Genomic DNA, 25,612 nt, shown 5'->3' with positions numbered 1-25,612 from the left:
GGTTTGGGCGTGGTCAGCAAAGTATAGATGGGGGTGAGGTTTCTGTGTAAGAGGGCGTGCCCTCTGTTTGGGAGTGACCTGAACAGCGTAAGGGGCGTGGTTTCTGTCTAAGAGGGCTGGGGGTTCTGTTTGGGCGTGGCCTGAGCAGTGTATGGGGCTGTGGTATTTGTGTAAGAGAGCCAGGTCTCTGTTTGGGCGTGGCCGGGACAGTGAAGAGGGAGGTGTGTTTTCCGTATAAGAGGGCGTGGTCTCTGTTTTGGAGTTTCTGGGTGAGTCACCAGTTTCAGTTTAAGCTTTTTATTGGTAAAAATGGTACATCAGCGTTTTAACGTTCTGCTTAAAATGATAAATATGAAATACTTTAATAAAAAGGCTGTAATTTTTTTTAGACAAAGTGGTACAGTACCAGAGAAGTCACATTATAATGGAAGCCTATTTCCACCACCTAAAAATATCTATTTTTTTTATCATGCTGTTCTGACATACCTAGTATTTCTACTAAGAAATAGTTTTAAGGTACTATCCCATTATTTTGAGATACTATCTCATTATTTTGAGATGTTTTAATTACCTACTGATTATTTTAAAGTACTATCTTATTATTTTGAGATATCTAATTTTTGAAGATATTATTTAATTGTTACATACTAAGTCAGAATTTTGAGATTTCGAGGAGAAATTGAAGGCAAAATGTATATGTCAAAATAGCGACTAAATTAGTATAAATAATTAGATAGCAAATTATGTTATAATTTGAAATATTTACTACAGGTGACGGGAATGTACATTTCAATTGTCAAAGACTATGGGATGATGAGGATTTTGGTAGTTAAACCAATAAATAAACCATATAAATAAATACTCAATCTCCTGACCCATTAGCACCAGATTGCTATTAGTATAAGAACACTAAGTTTGCAAAGGTTTATATTGAAAAAAGAAGCACATGGCCTTGGAGGAAATGTACGTTTGTTTAAGGAGACAGCAACAGAACTTGTGGGCAGTTCCCATCTACAGGGCTATCAGTGGGTACATGTCCAACTGATATTTTTTTGGCCCTAATACGCTGTCGTAAAATGATGTCAAATCACTAATACTGTTAAAGATATGGCTCATTTCATTTTAGCTTTTACAGTTAAGGAACAGTATTTGTGTACCAAAATAGTACTTATTCTTTTAACACTCCACTGTCAGTCAGTGTTTACTACAGTGTTTACAATATTTAACAGTACAGTCAAATTGTGTTTTCATACACTGAGTACACTAAAATATTATATACCCATTTGTCTATGTTTGTGGTGTGGATTATAAGCAAACGACAATATGCAAAGATCATAAAGACAATAGGCACTAGGACAATAAATGTTTATTTGTGTACACATGTGAATACATATTGTCTGTGGCTCTAAAAGAAATCACAGAGTAAGGGTTGCTTGTTCACTTATGGTGGCCATTCCCAGTATTATATAAGGGACATATAAGGCATTTGGTGCTCTTCCAAATGAATTTGATGTATTTAATGTAAAGTTATATCTGTCTGTTCCGTGCTGAAGTCTAAAGTAGGAGTCGCTCCACACTCTACACTATCCAAAACTCCCTCAGAAATTTTGGTATTTTTATGGCCTGTGGTCAGGCCATCCTCTCAATCTAAATTAGCACTTTGTCTCATCTCATGAACTCCACTAACAGTGCAGGCAGTTTCAGAAAGAGCTACAGAGTCGCACGATGAAGACCTGCAGAGTCTTAGTTTTAGTTTTTCTAAATTTCTATGCAATAAATGCCAATCCAAACGACAAATTCTTCCCTTTTGGAATATCTGAGGGAGATGCAGCTCTACAGACGGGTGATGATGAAGTGTCCCAGCCGCTGAAACTTAAAAGGCCTCTGCAGTTTTACGACACGCAGTTCAACGTTGTTTACGTAAGTGCTCGTGAATTTATTGTAGTATTTGCTGTGCTGCATACAGTGTGTAATTTGGCAAAGCTTTAAATGAACAATAGACTGTATTTTTTTATCTGCATGAAGTAGAACTTTTATTTGTCCTTGGTTTCCCCCCGAGCATAAGACTTTTTATGACCTTTTTAAGTGGCGCTTTGTACTTTTATCAGCAGAGAATCTAAACTAAAGTGGTCTGTTGTGTTTACTGTAACTGTTAATCTGATATCTTCCATTAAATGTACAGAAACATCTGTTTCTGGTGGGCTTCTCTTTAATGTTCTGCCATTCTCTTCTTATCTGCTCATTGAATCATCTCACTAGCTGTGATTCTCACAGTGCAAAGAGTATTTTGGTGAGAGTTAGAGTGGTTACAAACAAAGCACAAACAAACTAGTTCCAAGATAATTAATCTCAAGCTAATCAACCATGAGCTAACAAATGATAGGCTAAACATTCATAGTCTAGCCCAGGGGTGTCCAAACATTTTTTCAAAGGGGGAAAACATTTTATATTTATTGTTAAGCACTCAGTTGTAGCACTATAACTTCAGCAGGCTAATCTAAAGAGTAAAAATGTCATAATACTGCACCTTTGTTAAATATAAAACATTTAAAACAGGAGTCTTCTGTCAGTATTTTTCTTGTATTTTTGCTCAGTTGCTATGCATCACCAGACCTATGGTTTAAAAGCTGTAGTTATGACATGCAAGATGTCACTTAAGTGACATAAGTGACCTAGTCTGTTATATTGTGTAACATCCAGTCAGAGAAACTAATAGCTCTTTCTTTTAGCTAACTTCAAAAATACAGTAGTGCCACCTTCTGCTGCCACTGTTAAGTAAAAGCTAAAAAAAATGGCAGTACTGGTCTGGCCAATCAGATGCTAATTTATCAAAGTATGCAAAGTAGTAGACAAACTATCAATAAACTAACTGCTCACAGACAAAAGTATATAAACCAAAATTACAAGTATATGTAAAATAATGACATCAAGCTAAATAATTACAGGGCAATTAACATAGGAAAAGTAATTATACCTTGTTCCTGTTGCTTTTCTCTTTTCTCTTTTGCAAAATGGCACAAAAATGAATATTTATTAACATTTGTTTATGTATGTACATTTGATATTTACTTTAATAATAATTTGAAGTGGAAGTAATGTAATAAGTGCTGTGATGATATTTTTGGATTGTTGGAGTCTTCTTGAAGTATCTTGTATTTTGTCCTTTGGCTGAACGTGCTAGGTCAGTCTGATCTGATGTTGTCGGCAGTTTTATTTATAAACTATTTTCCAGAAACTGAAATGGATGATTTCTAATTATTTTGAGATCTGTTAAAATCCCTACCTATACTTCTCTGCATCTACATCTTCTTTCTGAAGACCTCAGAGAGCTCTTTGCATCTAGCCTTGGTGACCCATTCACTACAACACTTAAGATCAGTAGTAGTATAATACATGTAGAAATAGAAAGTGTGCATTACTATTTATTACATTTTAATTTGTTTTCTTTAGTTTAATTTGCATATTTGTTTTATGTCAGTAAAGTCAAATGTTTAATTGGATGCCCTTCTTTTTTCAATTTTTTTTTCTCTATGTCTTTGTTATTTCTTTAATTCCTTGAGGTCACAAGGGCCAAACCCTGGGGTTGAATAATATTTGTATTTTGTGATGATATCACATTCAGACTCTGACGTTCTATTTGTTTGTGTTAGACCTGGTTTAGTGATGGTAATCCATCTCTTTCATTCCTCAGGTGGGCACCAATGGGCTTCTGTCCTCTCAGCCTCCCCCTAAAGAAGATCAATATTTGAGCAGCGGGTTTCCTCTGAGCTTCCCGGCTGTTGCACCGTTTCTGGTGGATGTTGACACCAGTGTGGGAAGAGGATCTGTGTACTATCGCTCTGACAGCTCATTCAGCTCGCTGACTCGGGCGACTCAGGCCATTCAGCAGGCCTTTCCTGGGAGCCAGTTTAGACCCACTCACTTGGTCATCAGCACATGGGATCATGTGGCCTGTTTTAAGGAAGATGCATCAAAAGGATATTGGGTAAGAAGAGTCAGATATTTTTTACCATATAAAGTTTGCTTAAGATGTATCATTGTGGACTAGGGGTGTGACGAGACACTAATATCACGAGACGAGACGAGACACGATACTGGGTTCACGAGAACGAGACGAGACGAGATTTTAAAAAGAATAAAAAAAAATATCATTTTTTTTTAAATAAAAGAGTTTTATTTGACAATCATATAACACAAACTTAACAGACTGGTTTCTCCCACACATTGATTCTATAAGAAATAGAAATAAGAATAAGAATAAAAATAAAACTTTTCTAGGTCTTATAAAGTGCAAACCACAACCAGTCATATTAAGCCTATGGTTTGTGTTTTTTTCTCCTAAATTTCATGTAATTTAACTATGCATAACCATAACCAGTCATATTAAGACATATTAAGATATTAATATATTAAGACAGAACATTTTTTTTTAAATACAGTACAGAGCTAAGGTATTAGTACAACTGCGGAGCTCACCTACTGTCGCGCGGAGCTCTTTAACTGTACTGCTGAGCTCACCTACTGTTTTTTTTTTTCCAGCGAGACCGGTTTAAGCTTGACGAGAAAGTTGAGCAAGTTTCTGATCATGAGCAAATCCTAACATAGTTTCAACAGGGGTATCTAACTGTTTGCCCAAAGCTGTACACACCTTCAAACTAACAACAGAACATGTTTTGAGAGTTTTTAAACACTACATTTAGAATGTTTTTAATTTATGAATAAAAAAAATCAAATGTTTGACCTGGCCATGTCAGGGTTTTTTGCACAGAAAGTCTGACAAAAGCACTTTCTGTGACTGAGTCTGATCTTTGTGGTCTTTTTGAGGTTTGAGTCAGATGACTCATTCTACTTTTCACTCAGGTTGTTGTTGTGAGATTGTTGTGCAGATATTATTTGAAAGAAAAAATAATGTATTAAGTAAAAAAAACCCTTGCAAAATGGATGCATTTCTTCTCTGACATCTAAATATTATTCAGTAGTGTTAATATTTTTAATTTTAACCACTGAGCATTTTGTTTAATTGGGTCATGCATAATTTGTGTCCTATGAAGCAACTTTTATCTATGTCTAATCTCTTTCATCTCTGTTATTCTCATCTGCATTTAGGTAAGCAGCTTCCAAGTCATTTTGGCAGGAAATAAGACAGACACTTTCGCACTATTCCTGTATGCTGATAATGGCACGCAGTCATCTGAAAACAGTCGTGACGTCATGGGTGCAGAAGCTGAGCTTGGGGTTCTTGCAGGCTTCAGCAGGGGAGACACGTCCGTCACAGATGAACTCTACCACAACCTGTACAGCTCGATGGAAAGTGCCAGCAAACTCTTTCAGTGAGTGCCTATAGGTTTGATCTGGTGAAAAAACAAGTTACACAAATGAATCATGCATGGTATTAATCATCAAACACGTGCCTTAACAAAGCTTAAGTTAGCTTTTTATTTAACAGCTTCTTATTAATTATTTTTTGGTCTGCTGTTCATGGTGCAGGTGAACCATGCTGATTGGTGGTGTATATGCTTCTGTTACTTTTGTTCCAGTGCTAAAGCTATGGAAGCGAGCACTAAACATGGGCTGATTTACCAATCTGGGTTAATTTTAACAGACTGAGGGGCATGCTCTTTAGTCACTAAACAACCTGGTGAATGCACACAAACACATTAAGATTTGCAACATTAAATAATTACATTTGACCAGTAACAAACAGGGCTGCCATGTCAAAACCTTTATTTATACAACTGGAGAACAACAAAATCAGTTCCATATAAACTTAACTAGAATTTATTTTTATATATGTATTTATAAAACCTTTCTGATTAACCTTTAACCAAAGCTCTTGTGAATATAAATGGCAATAGGGAGGCACTTATTGTTCGATTTGAAGGACTTGTAAGACAGCGATAGTGTGTTAAACTAACCCCACTGCGTGGGGGCTTTAGCTTGGCTTTAGCGTGCCAAGACGCATGTAAACTATGATTATAATCATAAAAGCATCTTTATCGGTATTTCAGCCATTTCCCCCTTTTTTGCAAATGAATGCTCTAAGTGGCAATATTTTTATTTGGAATTTGGGATTGTTTGAAGTTCATAAAATAAAACAATAATTTTACTGAAACAGAAACCTATAAATAGCAAAATCAGAGAACCTGATTCAGAAACTGAAGTGGTCTCTTATTTATGTCCAGAGCTGTATTTATATCTGGTTGTAAAACTGGTGGGTGGCATGGTGATGGGAACACAAGAAGATGACCAAAAGCATGTGGTCAATAAACCTGTTTAGCTACAAAAAATATAAAACTTATTGCAGGGTACCGTGGTTATATATTATTAATAAACTGAATCTAATGCACTATTTATGACTCACAGGGAGGGAAACTCGGGTATTAAAGGCTTGTGGATTTTCCATATTGGAAGCAGCCGCTACTCTTTCCAGAAGATAATAGGTGCTGCTGGTCCACTGGCCGAGAGCACTGAGAAACCCATCACCACAACACCCATTCAGGACCATAATATCCCGGAAGAACACAATACAGTCACACCTGCACTCATCAGAGATGAAGCTGAAACTACCCCAGTGCCCCCAGTAAACGGCAGCGCATCCCCCAGCCTGTGCGGCTCAATCCTGCTGGACTGCTCCCAAGACGGCTACTGCACTGACTTCCCCCGCGGACCCTGCTGCCTCTGTCGCTCTGGATATTACGGCAATGGCAGACAGTGTTTACCCATGGGTGAGTTTAGAGAAGGTCATGCTAATTTACTTCATTCCTTAGAGACTTTCTATACTGGACTTAGCTTCATGAAGATCTATGTGTCACTTAAGGTTCTTTAGGGGGTTCTTTGAATAATGCCTTACGAGAAACACTGTTGGTTCCATAAAAAAAGTTGAGTTTCTGCATCTGCTTTGTTTTCTTCTTTGACTGACTTGATATACTCATCATAAACAACTATATTTGTTGATCCCAGAAGGAAGTGTTGGATAGCAATGCTATTTAGAGAGACATTAAAGGTCACCAGGGACAATGAATGATTCACGTTGTAGGCTGATATGGGCAACACTTGGTCATATTTTTTGAGCCATACCCGTAAAAGTAGTGAAACAGACATCTAAAACGTGTATGTGTATTCCTGCAATAATCCATCTCATGTAGCTTGAATATTCGTACAGTTCCTGCAGATTTTGTGGTATGGGAGGTGGTTTTGATAGCAAGTTCAATAGCATCCGACACATTTTCCATTGGGGCTTGTTCTGTTGACGTGTCTGGCCATGACATAGTATCTAATTCTTCGGAGTCTGCAGCAGTGTGTATGAGCATTGTCCTGTTGGAATAGCACACCACTGGATGCAGAGCTTCTTTACCATACAATTAAGCTGCCGAAGTGCCTGTAATGAAAACCAAAGATGATCTCACATTAAATGAAATTGTCCCTCACACCATGACACCAAACCTTATTAATTTGTGACGCATGGCAGCAAAATCATTGATCTTGGCGCCACACACAGATTTGTTGGTTGTCTGCACCAAAACAGACACGGAACTTATCACTGAAGATGATCTGCTACTATTCTGAGACACTCCACCATAGTTTGGCACCTTCCCATCACTGTGTCCCCAGTTGTTTCATTCAGCCTAGGTACAGTAAATGTGTGTGTGTTCACTCTGTGGTTGTTGAAGGTGTGTCTCAGCGTCTGAATGGAAAGCTGAGTGGTCACGTGTCTGTCGGAGCTGTTGATGTTCAGGTAGACAAGGCGGATGTCCACGGCTATGCTGTGCCGGGGGAAGGCAGAGTTTACGTCTCTATCAGTCCCATCCCTCCGCAGGTTGGGTGGGCTCTCATGGCCGTCAGTCCACTGGTCTCCACATTTGGCTGGCTGTTTGCCCTCACTGTGCAAAACCATCAAAACGGCTTCAGTATTACTGGTAAGATTTAATTAAGCATATTCTTTTTATTTTTGTTTATGTAATAATTTAACAAATATCCTAAAGGTATGCTGACACAAAATAAAAAAATAAAGTGGCCCAAATTCAGTTTTCTCACCAAATCTGATTTTTTTTTAAGGTTGTTCAGAGTGATATTTTATTGTGCCTCATATTCGACATTTCTTCAGAAATGGGCTGAATTACTGGATTTCAGATATTTATCAGATATATATCAACATAAAATGTCAGATTTAGGGTGGGTTGTGTTCCGTTCACATTGCCACACAGATACCTGTAACAATCTCTGTAAAAAGAAAGAATTTGAGACGCTTTTACCTGCTGTGCAAACCAGGCCCCCATCCTCATTTGTTCCTATTGTAGCTGGTCAGCCAGGATATGTTTGGTGCTTGTTTAAATGAACACTGGAGCTAAGAGGCAGTTTAATTTGTTTTCACTCTATCTATATAAGTAGACTTGCTTATTTTAGCAGATACAGCAGGCTGCTGTAGCTAACAAATACATGCACACAAACCACCAATTAGCATTTATTTAAGTATTTAAGTTATAGTTTTTAACACTGTCTAACACACTTTTACCATAAGATGAATAAAAAACAGTGTTTCGTACAGTGATTAAAACCACTAACACAAAACCAGAAACTGAATGGGGAAACTTTTATTATTTGTTAGCTACATTAGCTTTATAGCTTTAATGCTAACTGTTGGTGGGGTCAAGCTTCCATTGCTTGTTATCTAAAATGCCTAAAATGTGTTTTTAACCTTTTTTTAGGTGCTGAGTTTTCACACAGGGCAGAAATGACATTCTATCCAGGGAATCTTCGCTTAAACATCACTCAGCAGGCTCGGGGCATGGACTATCTCAACCACCTGAAAATGGAGGTTCATGTCAGCGGAAACTTACCCAGCATTCCCAGTGGAGCTAAAGTTCAGTTCCAGCCTTTTAAGGAGACACTTCATTACAATCAGTCAGGTGACCCTGGTAAGTCATCAAAAGACCCTGGTAAGTCATCACCAAAAGAATAAGATCAAAGGAAAACTCTTTCAATCTTTACTAATTTTGATTAATTTCAGAAAGTCTTGATTCTAAAACTAGTATTCACATTTATTGTGAACCATTTATCTAAATATTCAACAAATGATCTTTAATGACCATGACGCAAATGATGCCTACAACATGCATTTAAATATATTTAAACATGACACATTTCTATAGTATTTTAAGCGAAACATTGTATGTTCTATCACTTACAGTTTCAACATAAAAAATGAAAATGTCCTTAATCAAACATTTGGACACCCTGCTTGTTTTTAGCGCATATCAAAAGGTTCTAGTTTAGTGGAGTTTGCACATGCAGCTCATTTCAGGTGTTCCCCCAGATTTTTCAGGCTGAGGGCTAGCTTGTACCTCTTGAGATTTGTTTAGGATTATTATCTTGCTCTTGAAGCAATCTTCTTTTCATGTTCAGCTATATTTTACAGACCATGTAAATTTTGCATGCCTCCTGTTTTTGAATAGAATTTCTTATTTTCTCCTTCCATTACTGAAATGTTCCACATACCACTGGCTGTAGCACAAAATGTTATTGATCTTTTGCCTGCTTAACAGTTGGAAAGGTGTTCTTTTTTATTACTTTCAGGAACCATTTTACCTCAAAAATATATTTGCTTAGAGCATCCAACAGTTATTTTTCACAGTACAAAATGCATCGGGCTTGTTCCTTTGCAAACGTCTGATTCTGAATCTTGTGGTAAGGACATGCAAAAGATCTATTTGTACTGGTGTCGCTACATATTAGAAGAAAGCACCACTAATTCCAAAGCTAAGTATCTCAACTGATCCTCTACTTAATTAACTGTTCACAAAAACTGACATTTTGACGAGGTACTTTTGCATGTAATTTTATGTATGTAACAGACAGATGCTTAATAACGTTCAGCTCAGGGAACTATAAGGGCTGTGGCAGAAACTACAACTTGTGCCTCTTGAGATATACCTCACAATCTCAATCCCTATATATAGAGCAGTGGTGGTTTAGTGGTTAGAGCAGTGGATTGTTGATGATATTGAACCTGCATATCAAATCCAGAGCCCTTAGTTACCTTGTTGGATCTTTGAACAAGGTCTTTTACTCCTAACCCATTTTGCGCTCCTGGCTGGAAAAGCTGCCCATTGCACTGGGCACATATGATCACAATATCAATGTTTCTGTTCACTGCATGCCATCTGTTATCAACCAAAATAGAGAATGTGCTTGCTTTGTTTGTCAGTACATCTACTCTGTTTTAGGAAATACTAGTAATGAGAAAGGGTTATTTGACCTAAACAGAACCTAAACAGAAGCTTTTTGGTGCTGAGTAATGCCATTTTTCCATCCATCTACAAACAGTCTTCCATCAAAGAGAATTATACTTTCAAATAGTTAACATGGTTGCATACAAAATATACAAATAATGCTTTTTTCATATACACATATACAATACTGTGTTTAAACTGATGAACCAAACACTCCATTTGCTCTCTATATGCTTTCAAACCAGCTCATTTTACAGGACCTCTGAACGTGGTATATGTGATATATAATACCAGACTTTCCAGTGATGGAAGGTATTTGTTGTTCTAGAATCTCCCATAGCCTTGGGCCACAGTAGCCTTTCTTAATTCAGTCCAGATCACTTACTTTATGCATCAATGAGCCTTAGGTGTCTGACTTCCTGTTGCCAGTTCTTGGTCTGTTAAACCTCAGACCAGTTTGAACATGTCTCAGTTTTCAAAGCCTAATTTACTTCCATTGCTACTAACCAGCTGTTATTGTTGACCTGTTAAACCTTTTAGTTTACTGTGTACCTTTGTTGCATTTGAGATCACTAGATTTTGTGTAATTATAGATTATTTACGAACTTGAATGCATAAATCCCATAAATAACAAGCTGATTAACTGATATATTTATTTATATTGTTTTAGTAATAACATCATCCAGTCTGCATCAGTACATGGTGGTGTCAGAGAATGGCGGTTCTGAGACGTTCTCCTATCTGCTACATCAGAACATCAGTATACAGGGGTGTGAGAATGCTCCACTCACCATCCCCGACTTCCATCAGCTGAGTGTGGAGCATGTCATGGTTATGTACAGCAGTGAAGGAAGCATTCTTAAATACTCCATTATTAACACTGTGGGACCTGTGGGAGGTAAGCTTTTAAATAGACAAAGGAAAACTCACCTTTCTACATTACCCACTTGTACAACTCAGTTATATCATTAATTATTTTTTATTTTTATTTTATTTAATTATTTGCATTATTTAACTCACTATTTAAATCGGTTTGAATCGGTTTAAGGAATAGGTATCATCTAATGAGTTTCCTATCATTTTCATTTATTACCATGGGGATCCCTTTTGATTACATATCTTTTTTAGAAGGCCGAGCAAAGCCAGTATACCATTTCCAGCTACAGAAATGTTCATTTCAAGCATAACAAACAAATATCAGACAATCTTCAATAACACATAAAAACAAAATTTAGTTTAACAGTAACACTGCATTGCATTCCTCTTTTTAACAGGCTTTTAAAAAAGTTTTTAAATTGGTCAGGGTGAGAAAATCATTAAGCTGTAAGTTTTTATGAAGGGTATTCTATGAGCATTGAAGGAAAAAAACTTTTCTGCCCAATTCTAAACTCATTTTGCGAAGTCTTCTAAATAAGTGAGATAATGCACTTTGACATTATTAAGCTAATTATTTTACATTACTACCTGCTTTCAACTGGATTAGAGTGATGCATTATACCTGGCTGCGGTAACAGTGGTTCCAGATACTAAATCATTCAGGTCTGTACACATTAATGTTTGTGTTTTTAGACAAAAATGATTCACAATATGTTCTAACCCACTTTGGTTTATGTGCTTTGAACAAATGAAGATTAATTTATAATGTAACTCAAATGTTGTGTTTACCTGATACTGTGACTAACTGATACTGGGTGTGTGATCAGGTGAGCTGCCAGATCTGGTGGAGCTGAATCCGTGTCAGTCAGGGAAACATTACTGTGACCCCATGGCCCTGTGTCTGCCGGGAGAGGGGCTGCAGTACCACTGCCAGTGTGCCATGGGCTTCAGAGGCGATGGAAGGAACTGCTATGGTTAGGCACTCTCTTTTATTAAACATACACACTTATTTAAATTTACACTGTTATACATTATTATACTGATTCATAGTTTCAGTGAAATATTGCTTTAATGTGATCAATGGAGGAGTTCTGTATCTCTTGTGTGTGTGTTTAGATGTGGATGAGTGCACTGAGGGTCTGAGTTCCTGTGGTCCTCATTCAGAGTGTGTGAACATGCCCGGCAGCCACCACTGCCTGTGTGAAGCAGGCTACGAGTTTGATTTCGACTGGAAAGTGTGTGTGGGTGAGTCTGAAGCAAAAGCTTCTTTCTGATTTTGGCATCTAAGGGTGATTTTTACAGTAACCCTTTTTTCAGACCTGGGTGCGCTTTTTTCAGAGGGTTCGTTACGTTTTGTCAAGTGTGAAAGCTGCTAAAAACTGAATTTGGTGATCTAGAGTTCGCCTCATGTGGACTTGTAAAAAGTGCCAGGTTTGGAAGCTATCCGAGCCCGGATCCATGTGTGGGGTGGTGTGTTTGGCTAATTTTGTAATGTGACGTTTGCACTTATTGCGTTATTTCACTTTCTATCAATTAACAATTCTTAATACATAATAATTCCACACTTTAGTAGGAAAGGAGCGAGGAAACTCTCCCCTCTGTGGAGTCCTAACAGCGTTATCTTACAGAATGTATAATAATCTTCTGCTACATGAACAGCTTCTGGTTTAAAGGAGCTTTAAAGGAGCTTCACATGTACTCCAAAAACGCTGTTCCTCAAAACTCATAAAAAAGTATTTTTAATTCAATACAAAAAATTAAACACAGCCACCAGCCAAAGAGTTTATCAAACTACACACAGAAAAGTGACATGGTTCACAAAAAGTTCTCATGTGTGAAATCAAACCAGTGATTATAAGCTCCTCCCCCAATCAAGCCCAGAATTGGTTCTGTGTACAGACTTATTTATTCAAGGCAAGTTTAAGAAATGCCTTAATTCTTACACACATTGTCCTTTTTGTTTTACATTCCACCTTAAGTGGTGCAGCTGCTTAATTCTGGCACTTAATGTATTAGCTAAGTTATGTGTTCTGTTTCATCCTTTTAACTTGTACGTCTTGTAGCTCTAATGCTAATTAGTGGGATATTTGCATTGCATCTTAGCTACAATAGCATCCTAACTGCTGGGGTATAAGTTTTCTTTGCTAGTAGATAAGCTAGCTACATTAGCCTATTAGCTTCAATACTAGTTGATGGGGTGTAATCTTCAACTACTTATTAGCTTTATTAAATGAATAACCCCAGTGCTATGAGTTTTATGGGTGTAAGCTTTTTTGTTACAAGTTAACTACATTAGCCCAATTGTCTCAGTGCTAGATAATAGAATAAGCTTCATTAGCCTCATATCTCCATTGATAATTGGTGTGGAATAATCTTCTATTAGCTGCATTATCCTCATAGCTACATTGTTAGCTGTTATGTGTTAGCTTCATTAGTTAGATACTAATCCGTGGAGTATAGAAATTAGCATTTAAAGGTAAGGTACCACACAAGTTTTGGTTGATAGGCTATATTTGGTGTAGATGGTACTGAGTGTTCTTTGTTGTTTTTGCTGATGCTCTGTTCTCTGTGTGTGAGAGTGAGCGTGACTCCCTCAGGGTGGTACAGTGTACAGTGGAGTATTGCAGTTTGTACACCCATCCCCAAAGATAAATGTTTCAAAACTCAGACCCCACCCTCCTGTCAGCAATTGTCCTCAGGCTGTTCACAGCTCCTTTATCCCACACACAGCGTAACACAACAATAACAATAACGGCTGCTGTCAGCAAGATATTACATTATTATTACATATTAAAGGACCCATATCTTGCACTTGTACATTTTGTTTCTCCTTGGTTTCCTCCCAAAAATCACTTTAACTCTAGAATTAAACAGAGATGCAGCACTGATGTAGAGCTCTCTTCTGAGTTGAGTATAGTACTATGTCTAGTGTACTTTGTTAAATAATTATTCATTTAAAACCAGCTTATTTTGTCATAAATGGTCTGTTTGAACTGACTCATCACAAGTAGAGACCTGGCACTATCTTATGCCTTGCACAAGGAGCATTGAGATTATACCATGTCAAAAGTCTATTTTTACACTTTCCGCCTGCATGTGTAATAGCAATGGTGCTCGTAAATATATGTACATTGATGGGCGTGATGTGAGTGTACAGGTAAATTTCTGGCGTATGGATACCTTGGCAACGTAAATTCTTAGTAAGTTCTGTGGATTACTGATGTCACTTAAACAATGATTTAACATTGTTTTAAAAAATCATGAGGAATGGAGTAGAATTCAAACAGGTACTTGCAAAGCTTTTTATGTAGATTTTTGCATGATCACAATGTGAACAAATTTCAATTACCTTGGTCATTTAAATCATTTAAAGATTTGTTGCTAAATATTAATGTGTCTTCATTTCTAGTATTGAAATCCACACCTGGAGTTAACCTGAGCAAACTAACCAGACACTGGCATATATAAAACCATTCTTTTAGTTTTAAAAAGACAAGGCAGTGTTACAAGAGCATGAGCAAACAATAGTCTAAAGGCACCAATCTTAAAAAAAATATTATTGACTTTCCATGTGGTCATGTCCTTGCCCATAAACAAGTGAGGGTAGATACCTAAGCGAAACAAAGGGTAAGCCAAAATACCAAAGAACAGGAAACAGAATTAGGCCCCTCAACAGGAAACCATAAGTTGGCAATTCTTTGCAATGCCTGACTGAAACATATTGGCCACATACGTTTCATTGGGGCCACATACGGTGGCATTCTAAGAAATCAATAGGAGTCCATTAAGTCTATAGAGGAGGTGAAACATCCTATATCTCTAAAATATTACTGAGAAACAATCCTGATTGAACAGCTTTCTTTTTAACAAATGTAACCCTTTTGCTGCCACCAGAACGTAATAATGGAATCAGCCTATACTACAATAATGGAGTGTACAAGCACTACTAATACATTTTAGAAACTAATATTACAGATATGTATTTTTAATTCCTGGAAATCATTAGCCCTTTTCTGAGCACCTTTAAGGGCCACAATATTCCCCATTGAACAAATGCAATGACATGTGAAGTAATGTTTGATGTTCTGTGTTGTGTGATGACAGATATTGACGAGTGTGTGCTGAAGCTGTGTCACCCATTGGCTTCCTGCTCCAACACGCTTGGTTCCTTCCACTGCCGCTGCTGGCCTGGCTATGAGGGGGACGGCTTCCTGTGCCAACCACAGAGTATAGATTAGCCCATTATCAACACACAAACAGCTTTCTTCCTGCTCTGATGCTACGCTACTGACAATCACTCTGCTTTTAACAGCTTCTTTGTGTTACTTTATCTTTATTGTTTGGATGGTTTAGTTTTGTACTTTTAAAGTGAATGTAATGTAATGAAATGTAAACGTAATCAGTCTGATAAGACCAGTATGGGGTCTGAAGTTAGCTTCTTTAGATCTACATATGAGCTACGGTATTAAAAATAAAACCGTAGGTAATTTTTCTGTGCGTCACACATGTTGATAAATAACAGTTTGTCAGACAAAGAAACATAAAGTGTTTTAAAGTTTATTAAACAGCAATGCAAAGTTTAACCTTGCTTTTTATTTTCCAGACTCTTATTCAAATTCTTTATTACATCTAAATAAACTGCTATCCATCCAGGCATCTCTATTATATGTTAATGTAGATTTTTATGTTAGCTATTTACTTGTTTGTTCTCCACCTAATTTTCCATCTTTTGTTTTCTATTCCTTCTTTGTTTACAACAGTAATAAACGTATAAAATACAACTAGCTACTATATATATCAGTGTTCACAGCTGTAGCTACTTCATGCTTCATACAATAATACAATTTTAAAATATGATCATTAATCATTTAATATACATTTGCCACATATTCTTCCCTAGATGGAAAAAACTAACGCTTAAAAGTGGCTCTGGCAAAAAAGCCAAACTTCAGACCACAATTATCCAAAAAAAATCCTAATGATTAATTCATCAGACCGCAGCATATTTCTGTCTGATCCATCATTACTTAGCATAACAGTTGTGACTGATAGTCAGTGAATTTGAGCAGTGGTTACTCTGTTTATTCCCCAGAGCAGGTGGAGCTGGTCATGTCAGTGTGTGAGCGCCACAGAGACAGTCTGTTGAAGGGTCTGCAGAGTTGGGGGGGTGACGCCATGCTGCAGGATTACATCCCTCAGTGTGATGAGAAGGGCCAGTACAAACCACTGCAATGTCTGGGATCAACTGGACACTGCTGGTGCGTGGACAGCAGGGGGCAGGAGAGAGTAGGAACACGGACGCTGCCGGGGACAGCACATGCTAACTGCGACCAACCAGGTACAGCATTGCACTACCTGATTTTACTAACAGTTTACATTGATACACATTAGACTAACTGTCCTCTCACTGGCTAGTTTATTTAAAACCTGTCTTGTACTGGTATACATAAGACTAACTGTCCCCTCATTGGCTAGTTCATTAGAAACCTGTGTCTTGTTCTGGAACTGCTGTTGTCCAGATATTGTTGGGGTGGTGGTAGAGTCTCAGCACAGCAGTGATACTGACATGATATGGTATCCGAATACAATTATTTTCAAAAACTAGTTGCATCCAGAGGAATCAACCAGCATGAATTCAAACTTGATGGGTAATTGTGCCAGACTGTCATGAAGTGACTGCCAGATCACCTTTGTTTTTGATTAATGGCTCTTTCACAATCCTTTGTTAAGTAATTGTGTTCCTGCGACCTGTGTTCCGACCTTTTCTGAATGCACAATCTGATGCAATGTTTCAAAACGCCAGTGCTCATTTTCATACTGCTGCTGTCTCATTAGTTTGTCCACACAGATGCTATGCCATGGTTAGCAGCATCTACAGACCTATCCCTGATTAAAAAATGTGTGGGATGCTTTTTGACATGCTTTTAACATTCCACCCCTAGTGCACAATCTTCATATACTGTGTGAGAATGTAGAATTTGCATTTTTAAAATATTTAAGCTCTATGTCGAGACATATGGCATTGAGTTACACAAGTGTTACATATTACACACTACTTCTGTATGTGTAGGGCAATACATATGAGCATTAGCCTGTATCAGTCTGTGGTCTGTGGTCAGAAACTGACTACTGATGAAGGGTTTGAGGATTATTATACACTGTCTTCAGTCTGTAATTGTATTCCAGCTAGGTGGCACTGTGCTGGTGCCATTAGTGCTATCACTCATTAGCCTATAATGCTTTAGTAACGTGCTAGATAATGTTTTTTCTTCTAATATCCTGTTGGAGTTTTATTATCTGTTTCGCTCTGGGGAGGTTCAGAATGTACTGAGGCACATCTGGGACATGTTGGTCACTGAGCACTTAGCATGTGGTATGGAGCTGCTGCTATATTTGGAAAATTATTCCCACATGAGCTTTGCTGTAATTAACCGGTCCAGAACCATTCAGAAGACATTCACTTCTATTACATGCTATAAAAACAAATGCACATGAAATAAACACCTTGTACTTTCCCTCACTGGCCACTTTAATACAAACACGTGCATTTTCACTGAAGCACATGTGTTTTGTGACTTCACTAACTGGACAATTTATTAGGAATAACTACATTGTGTTTCCACTTGCTGGCCACTTAATTAGAAACCCCTATCATCCACTTCTACTAACCGGCCACTTTATTGAAAAAGACCTACCATGTGTTACCACTCAGTGGCCAATAATGAGAAAAACATCTACCTTGTACCTTCACTCACTGGCCACTTTATTAGAAACCCCTACCATGCACTTTTACTAACTGGCCATTTATTAGAAACGTCTATCTTGTGCTTCCACTAACTGGACCCTTTATATGAAACAACTATCATACACTTCTACCCACTGTCCACTTTATAAAGAACACCTTCCTTGTTCTTCAACTTACTGGACACTTTATTAGAAAGCTCTTCTGTGTGCTTCCAGAGTTTTAAAAAAGCTCAGTTGAACCACATGAAGTAGTATTTTAGGTTGCCATATTTAGTATTTTGTTTGTTGTGCCAAGATAGTTATGTCATTGTGGTATGAACACAAAATGTTCATATCTTAAGAAAATGATCCTGTTATCTTGAAAAAACAACTGAGTGATAAATGCATGAGTGGAGATATCAATGGCACACATATGTGAGAACAGAGAGAACAGAGTAAATATAATCTGTGAACTTATAGAGATTTTTGGCCTATGTACACACATACTGATAATAATCAGAAACAGTCTTTGTGCTGGTGGATTGTTTGTTTGTGTTAAGCTGGGTGAGAACAGTGCGATCTGATCTGGATGAAGTGCTGAATAACCTATACGTCATTAAACATGAAAATGAATCTGTTCTGTGAAGGCCTCAGTTTGTTAGAGAACACTAGTAAACAAACAGCATCATGAAGACCAAGGAACTCACCAGACAGGTCAGAGACAAAGTTGTGGAGAAGTTTAAAGCAGGGTTAAGTTATAAAAACATATCCCAAGCTTTGAGCATCCAAATAAGCACCGTTCAAACCACCATCCAAAATGGAAAAAGTATTCTGGATGTGCAAAGCTGATAGAGACATACCCCAAAAGTAACTGTAATTGCAGCGAAAGGTGGCTCTACTAAGTATATAGGGGGCTAAATATTAGTTCCTCCCTGTTTCTGTTTTTCCATCCTTCAGTTTTAACAAGCTGCTCAGTCCTTACAAAATTTGGCTTTAACATCATACTTTCCTCTTGGGATGGCGTTTGTTAATGAATAAACAATGTTATATTTGTGATGCACAAAAACTGTTAAAAATAAAGGTACTACAATGGCTTTCTTAGGCTTAGAAGAACCATGTTAGATGTTTCTTTTTTTAGTATTTTAGTTTTTTTGTATTTTACTTGTAGTATTTAGTATTTCAGGCCCTATTTATTTAGTAATTTTCACAGCTTGACCAGTGGTACTAAAAGAATCTTTTACTCCAAAAAAGTTGATGATTTTAACGATTTAAAGGCAGAGGCTGATTGTAAGCCAGCCGTGAACATTTAATAATAACTATTGGTGTAATATTGGAGTTTGCAACCTTATGCAAACAGAATATTCACAGAACATGTTCTCTTATGGAAAAAATATTAGTCCTGTAGTGAACATTGCTCTGGTTAAAAGTCATAATCGTCCAAAATAAACAAAAGCTGCTTTATCAGAGAGAAAATAATCTGTAAAAATGTGGATGACTTCCATATGAACCAGGAAATCCAGAAATAGAATAGAGCCCCAATCCCCCTAACCACCACCATCGCTGCACTCATTAATCTAATCTTATAAAACTGCTCTACATTATATTCAATCTATAGCATATCAATGTTTCATAATGAAAGTAAAATTTAGTAACTGCTTTATCTCACTGGTCTCAATATTGGAACCCCATTGTGAAGTTGATTAAGTGAGTGTGATTAAGATGAAGATCATGATTTATGAGCTAATAAAGGTCAGCGCTGTGAGACGGCTCAGTTATTTCTGCTGTTATTTTTGGTGTTTCAGCCCCTCTGGTCCCGAGGGCGGAGACGTTGTGCGAGCGCTGGAGGACCACTCTACTGAGTCACTATGGTGGCCAGCCTGACCCTCAGGACTACGTGCCCCAGTGTGACGCACGTGGACACTTCCTATCTGTGCAGTGCTACGGCAACAGCAGCTACTGCTGGTGTGTGGATTCCCAGGGCCGGGAGGTGATGGGAACACGATCGCATGATGCAGTAAAACCTGCCTGTATGTGTGTGTGTGTGTGTGTGTGTACACAAAAGAGCCATAATAACTGGAAATGCTGATCCAATCTCAATGTTAAACAATTATGACAATTCCAGACTGAATGTCTGACTGTGACTAATTTTTTTTTATTTGTTTTGCTTTTCGTTGTATCATATTCATTTCAGTTAATTCCAATCTCTACTCTCTGGTTATGTTCAGTTCAATGTAGGGATGCATCAAACTGTTTTTTTCGGCCAAGACCCCAATCCGCTTTTATTAATTTAGCCACTTTTTCACCATTAATTAAATATCAAATTTGTGTTTCTATTACAAAACTGCAGTTTAAAAATATTAAATGAACAGCAAACATCCCAGTCAGTTTCAAAGTCGTAAATCATCCAAAATTGTTCATTTTTCACTTAATTGGCTTTATATTTAAAACACCATTTTGCCATTTTTTAGCTGAATTTTTTTGTTTGCAGTATATTTGGTGCGTCCTTGGTTCAGATAAATTATTTTCAGTTCAATTCTGTGCAGTTTCATTTTGTTCATATAATTTTCTTTTAAAATGGTTCAATTCAGTTTATATAATTTACATTACAGAAAGTTTTCAGTTTAGGTCAGTTTATAGAGCATAAAAGCTGACAAAAGTATCTGAATTTGCATTTTATGTATTTAAATTAAGTGTATCTCGTTTAAATAATTTTAAACATTCAAAGGTATAAATATTTTGTCATCTTTTAAACTGCAAATCATAAGATCAGTTTAGTTATATTATTTGGAATTCAATTCAGGTTGGTTCAATTGTAAATAAATAATATTCAGTTTAATGAATTTTAGTAAATGTCAATACAATTCATTTAAATACAGTTTAGATTCAAGAATGCGGGATACGTGGTCATATGTTCTTGTTTCAGTTTTGCCAGCAGTTTTAAAGTAGCTGCAGAGCAATCAGTCAGTGATTTTATTTATTAAATGGAGGTGACCTCTTTAGTTTATAGTGTTTGAATCACCATCACTGCTGGTTTGACTCCCATCCCACCTTTTTAATCTGCAGGTATCTCGTCTGTCCCGTTGGTGGTTCAGTCATCAGTATATCCAGTAGTGACCTCTTCACCCTCAGGACCAGCACTTCTTTTTGCCCACGGATCAGAAATCCAAGTAATTCCTTTGGATGATTCCCATCCAGTCCAGGGAAAGTCCGCTGTGCTGCTGTCTGAACATGTAAGCTGAGCATATTAAAGTTACAAATCAAATCATATAATCTGATCTGATCTGATCTGTTTAGTGAAACATTGGAGCTACAATGCTAATGTAGCTAACAAGTCATAAAAGCATGTACCACACTAAATAGAATAGTGACTGTTAGTGACTGTAGTGTGAGAGTTTTCAGGTTAACAAACACTGTTTTTTTTTTTCAAATAATAATTATACTTTTAATTTTAGCCTGATTTTAGAACGATATAACCCAGAGGAGAAAAGATAACTGTACAGAACACATTTAACAGCAGGCACTAATGTGTGTGTGTGTTTGCTCCCTCAGGACTCTGTGGTGGTTGGGATTAGCTTTGACTGCCAGGAAAACACTCTGTACTGGAGCGACATGGCCAGACGCTCCATTAGCAAAGTCAGTTTAGTGTTTGGTGCAGAGCCAGTCACCATCATACACACAGGTAACTCACAACCGCTAAGAGCAACAGTTTCAACCATATCCTTTTGTTTTGTGATAAAGTGATTATATCTCGATGCTTCTTTGAAACAAAATGGTGCATTGGAGCATTTACACACAAAAGGTACCACAAACATAGAAAAGTTCAATTTCTATTTACATCTATTTCTGTGATATCTATTTATCTATTTATCTCACTCTTTGTATAGTGTCTCAAGTTCTGAGATATTCTTTCAGCACGGATTGCTTTTGAATATATCCACAGATTTTCAGTGATATTTAAGTCCAGGGGCTATGAGAGTTCAGACTGTGTCTCTTGAGGAAGTTAATGGTAAATTCTGGGGTTCATCATTATTCTATTATCGAACCATACATTTTTCAGCCTCTTCCTTAAAAGCAGCACTAGGTAGGATTTCCTTGATTTTTGATCTTTTTAAAGAAGTAAAATTACAGCTTTAAACTCACTGCAGCGCTGCACTGAGGTGTAAAAGGAGGAATAGCGGTCCTTTCGTGTCTGTGCCAGAGCTCCTCTGAGCTCAAACCAGACTCTGTAAGTTTTCCGAGACGGCCGCGACCAACGCTCGCGAGAACTGCGACCTGCTTTCCGACCTTTAGTTCTAACAGTTCTACAAGAACTACTAGTTCATTCTTTACAAACTAACATACAGACACTCTGGCAGAAGCTGGAAAGAGACCGAATATGTCGGTAAAAGCCAAAAAACAATAGAGAAACTAATCCGCCTGAAACATTTATTACACACTACAAATGTACGGGGCGCCCACAAGCACAAAATCTCAATCCTACCTAATGGAGCTTTAACAGATGGCTTGACAACTGCATCCAGGAATTTGTTGTTTTGTGAAAATTTCCCTTCACACATGCAGTATTGCCAAATCCACTTGCTTTAACACAACCTCAAATCAACTTCCATGCTTCACATTGGCAATGGGATCTGGTTTCTATTTTTTTCTACCCCAAATATACCTTTGCAATTTGTGGGGTTCATGTTTGATTTTGCATTGTCTAGATTTGCTGTTGCAAACTACAAAACTAATAAAAATATTTTTTTTATCTAAACAGTTGATGAGGGCATATTGCTGATCTTAATGGGTTTAGATGACTTTTTAAATTCTTTATAATTATTTACATAGATGTGGTCACTCCGGAGGGTGTCGCGGTGGATGCTGTTCACAGACTGCTGTTCTGGGTGGACAGTGGAAGTGACCAGATCGAGGTGGCTGATTTAAACGGCCAAAACCGGAAAGTTCTTTTTGACACTGGCCTGGTCAATCCAAGGGCCATCACAGTGGACTTCACCAGCAGGTCAGTGACAAAACCCAGAAGCTTCTTCAATAAACAGTTTTAAGCAGCTTTTGCCTAATTCTGTTTTATTTTTTTTTAATGAAGCTTTCCCCAACTTTTTTTTTTCACCAGTTTTACTGTTTTATTTGATTGTTGTATTTATAGAATTACTTTATTTATAGTATTTTTTAGATTTGTTGGAGTTTAATACATTGTTGTATCGTAATTCATAATAATTCTTTAGTTTTTTCTTTTTTTCTTTTCTCATTTAATTGTTTTAGTGTTTAATCCTTTAAATCATCTGATCTGGTGAATCATGTTTTATATGAGCGAATATACAAACTAACAAGATAAAAATTGCCTAGATTAAATTTCATAATTTAAGGATTAAGTTTCATACTTTAAATTTCATAACTTAAGTGAAATTCAGTGATCTATTTATTTCCTATGGTTGTTGAATCTGTCCTTCAGTACTCTGTTCTGGACGGATTGGGACCGTGATGACCCCAGAATCGAGAGTTCCTCTCTGGATGGCCTTCGCAGAAAAGTGTTGGTTGGTAAAGGACTCAAACTGCCCAATGCCTTGACCCTGGACCCTGTAACACACCAGCTGTGTTGGGCAGATGCAGGTGAATTTTAATTTAGGGATTTAAAGCATGGTGTCTGTCTGAGTGTTTTTTTGTATAGTTTGATTCAAATGAACAACATTGATTTCTGTTAAAGTGTTCATTTGTACTCAGTCTAAGCAATCTATGCCCAGGTTTATATATATATATTTTTTTTCAGATCTAGAAGTTTTCATGATCTTCCAATCCTGCCAAACTAGGAAATAGCATAGAAAAACGACTATTCAGTCGTTTAGCTTCACATTGGTGTGGACGGGCAATCTGTATCTGTCTATTGTTAAATAACTTGAGCTGAAGGATTGTGTTTCTGCTGTCCAAACACACACAGGCACAAAGAAACTGGAGTGTGTGGCTGCAGATGGAACAAAAAGGCAGGAGATAAACAGTGAACTTAACTACCCGTTCAGTCTGACCGTTTATAACGAACACATCTACTACACTGACTGGGAGAGGTGAGTGAGTCAGGCTCTTCTTCTATAATGATATTCATACTCTTATCTATAAGAGTACTGCGGTCTATTACTGTAGATTATTAAACCATTGAGCCAGGAGACATTCTTTCCTTCACTGGTAACCAAGACTATGTTTAGACTGCCAGCCCAAATCTTGTTTTTGCCATATTTAGATTGTATCCAGATTGATTTTTGTAGTGTGGACAGCCAGAAACCACACAAACCTTTGAAGGTGGTTTGCAATAACAATCGGATTTGTACAAATGCGTCTCAGTCTAGATTCTCTGCAAGCTCAAATTAGCGTGTCTTTTTGTTTAAGCTAAATCTGAAACAGTTTTCCCTTCATTCAGCTCTGTGGAGAAGTTTCTGTTTGTAAATGTTCTTATACACAATGATTTGCCAAACAAATAACTGTTTTGATCATATATATTTGGTTTCTTAATCATAAGGGGATATACATCACAATTTCATTGTTATTAAAGCTGTTTTTTAAGAATGCAATCTTGAACTTTAATCTTCTCACAGAGATGGAATAATGGTCATCAACAAAGTAACCGGAAATCATACAGAATATCTCCCTGTGGCAAAAGACAATCTGTATGGAATTACACTCATCCCCTCACAGTGTCTGTAGGTGAGTGTAAGTATAAATAGTACAGCCTGTTCTCTCATAATATCATAAATCATTGTTGATCAATTTTAATCTACTTAAACTCATGTCTAACATATATCTTCCATATTTCCTGCTTTTTATGTTTAGGCCCTGTGAAAGAAGTCCTCAGCAGTGCAGAGCAAAGTTTTTCTTTCTTTGTGGAGATTTAATAAAGCTTTATTTTAAAACATGTATTAATTAAAAGCAGATGTCCAACAATTATTTACATCTAATTATCAGCAAAGAGCTTTCATACAAGATCCTCAGATCAGGTGTTTTTTCCAGCAGATGGCGCCACTAACCCAGAGATAATCTCTATCGCGTGGCTCACATATATGTCTAGTTGTATGTAGAGTTCCCAAACATATAATTCAATAGATGCTTAATGACAGCAGTAAATATAACCTTCCAAAAAACGACAGTCTTATTTTATGTATCTTTTATTTATTTAGGATATTTAATATTTAAAAGTATTTTTTTCCCAATTGCAACAATATGAATAGTTATATATAAGACGTTTACTGCTTTTATTTCTTTGCATTATTATGCTATTATATTCTGATTATATTAGTTAATTATTTTGACAGTCCCAGTAATTGCTTTATTATGCTATAATATCATCATTTTATAATGGCATAAAATGGTCTTTACATTACAATAATATGGTTCATTTTAAAATATCTAGTTGTGGTCTCTAGTATGAATGAACGGCATGTCAGCTGTTTTTTTTTTTGTGAAAAAAAGTACTGAGGTGTTTCTATTTAGCCCTGCGTTAGATCACTGAATAACTGGTCTCTAAAGAAAGACATGTTTTGGGTCTTGCTCATGAATATTCATACATGCACATGCCTCTGATTGAACAGCACTGCGTCTGCGGCCGGTCCTGAGCCGAGGTGGGCGAGGCCATGAAAACGTATTTCTGAGACTTTTCTTTTGCTACCTACTGCAGACAATGGAGGCTGAGAAACAGTTTCATATGCAGCATCATAAACAACTCAGAGAGACCTATAGTATTTCACGAGGAAAAAATGTACCTTTAAAAATATCACTAACTTCTGTATAATCATGTGTACTTA

General features: G+C 37.1%; 1 protein-coding gene across 2 annotated transcripts; it reads left to right on the top strand.

The window, feature by feature from the left end:
- The first annotated feature begins 37 nt into the window (after positions 1-37).
- On the top strand, positions 38-24,954 carry nid2b (nidogen 2b (osteonidogen)). 2 transcript variants are annotated; one of them, XM_022662320.2, is made up of 19 exons: positions 38-1,920; positions 3,692-3,985; positions 5,107-5,330; positions 6,364-6,725; positions 7,671-7,916; positions 8,706-8,915; positions 10,900-11,127; positions 11,933-12,079; positions 12,222-12,350; positions 15,210-15,332; positions 16,198-16,443; positions 19,631-19,855; positions 20,892-21,058; positions 21,378-21,507; positions 22,656-22,827; positions 23,278-23,435; positions 23,761-23,884; positions 24,410-24,518; positions 24,645-24,954. In XM_022662320.2, the coding sequence occupies exons 1-18, from the start codon at positions 1,726-1,728 to the stop codon at positions 24,516-24,518; spliced, it is 3,489 nt and encodes a 1,162-aa protein (XP_022518041.2). In that variant the 5' UTR covers positions 38-1,725; the 3' UTR covers positions 24,645-24,954. The 2 variants fall into 2 exon arrangements, with proteins under 2 accessions (XP_022518041.2, XP_022518044.2); XM_022662323.2 differs by having other exon boundaries at positions 24,410-24,524.
- The last annotated feature ends 658 nt before the right edge of the window (positions 24,955-25,612 follow it).

This window comes from Astyanax mexicanus, chromosome 1, assembly GCF_023375975.1.
Source record: "Astyanax mexicanus isolate ESR-SI-001 chromosome 1, AstMex3_surface, whole genome shotgun sequence".
NCBI lineage: Eukaryota > Metazoa > Chordata > Actinopteri > Characiformes > Acestrorhamphidae > Astyanax > Astyanax mexicanus.
This window is presented reverse-complemented; position numbering and strand designations above follow the sequence as displayed.

Coding starts and splice junctions, on each gene's coding strand:
- nid2b (XM_022662320.2), top strand. CDS start 1,726: ATGAAGACCTGCAGAGTCTTAGTTTTAGTTTTTCTAAATTTCTATGCA. Junction 15,333..16,197: donor CTTCCTGTGCCAACCACAGA/GTATAGATTAGC, acceptor TTTATTCCCCAG/AGCAGGTGGAGCTGGTCATG. Junction 23,885..24,409: donor TACTACACTGACTGGGAGAG/GTGAGTGAGTCA, acceptor ATCTTCTCACAG/AGATGGAATAATGGTCATCA.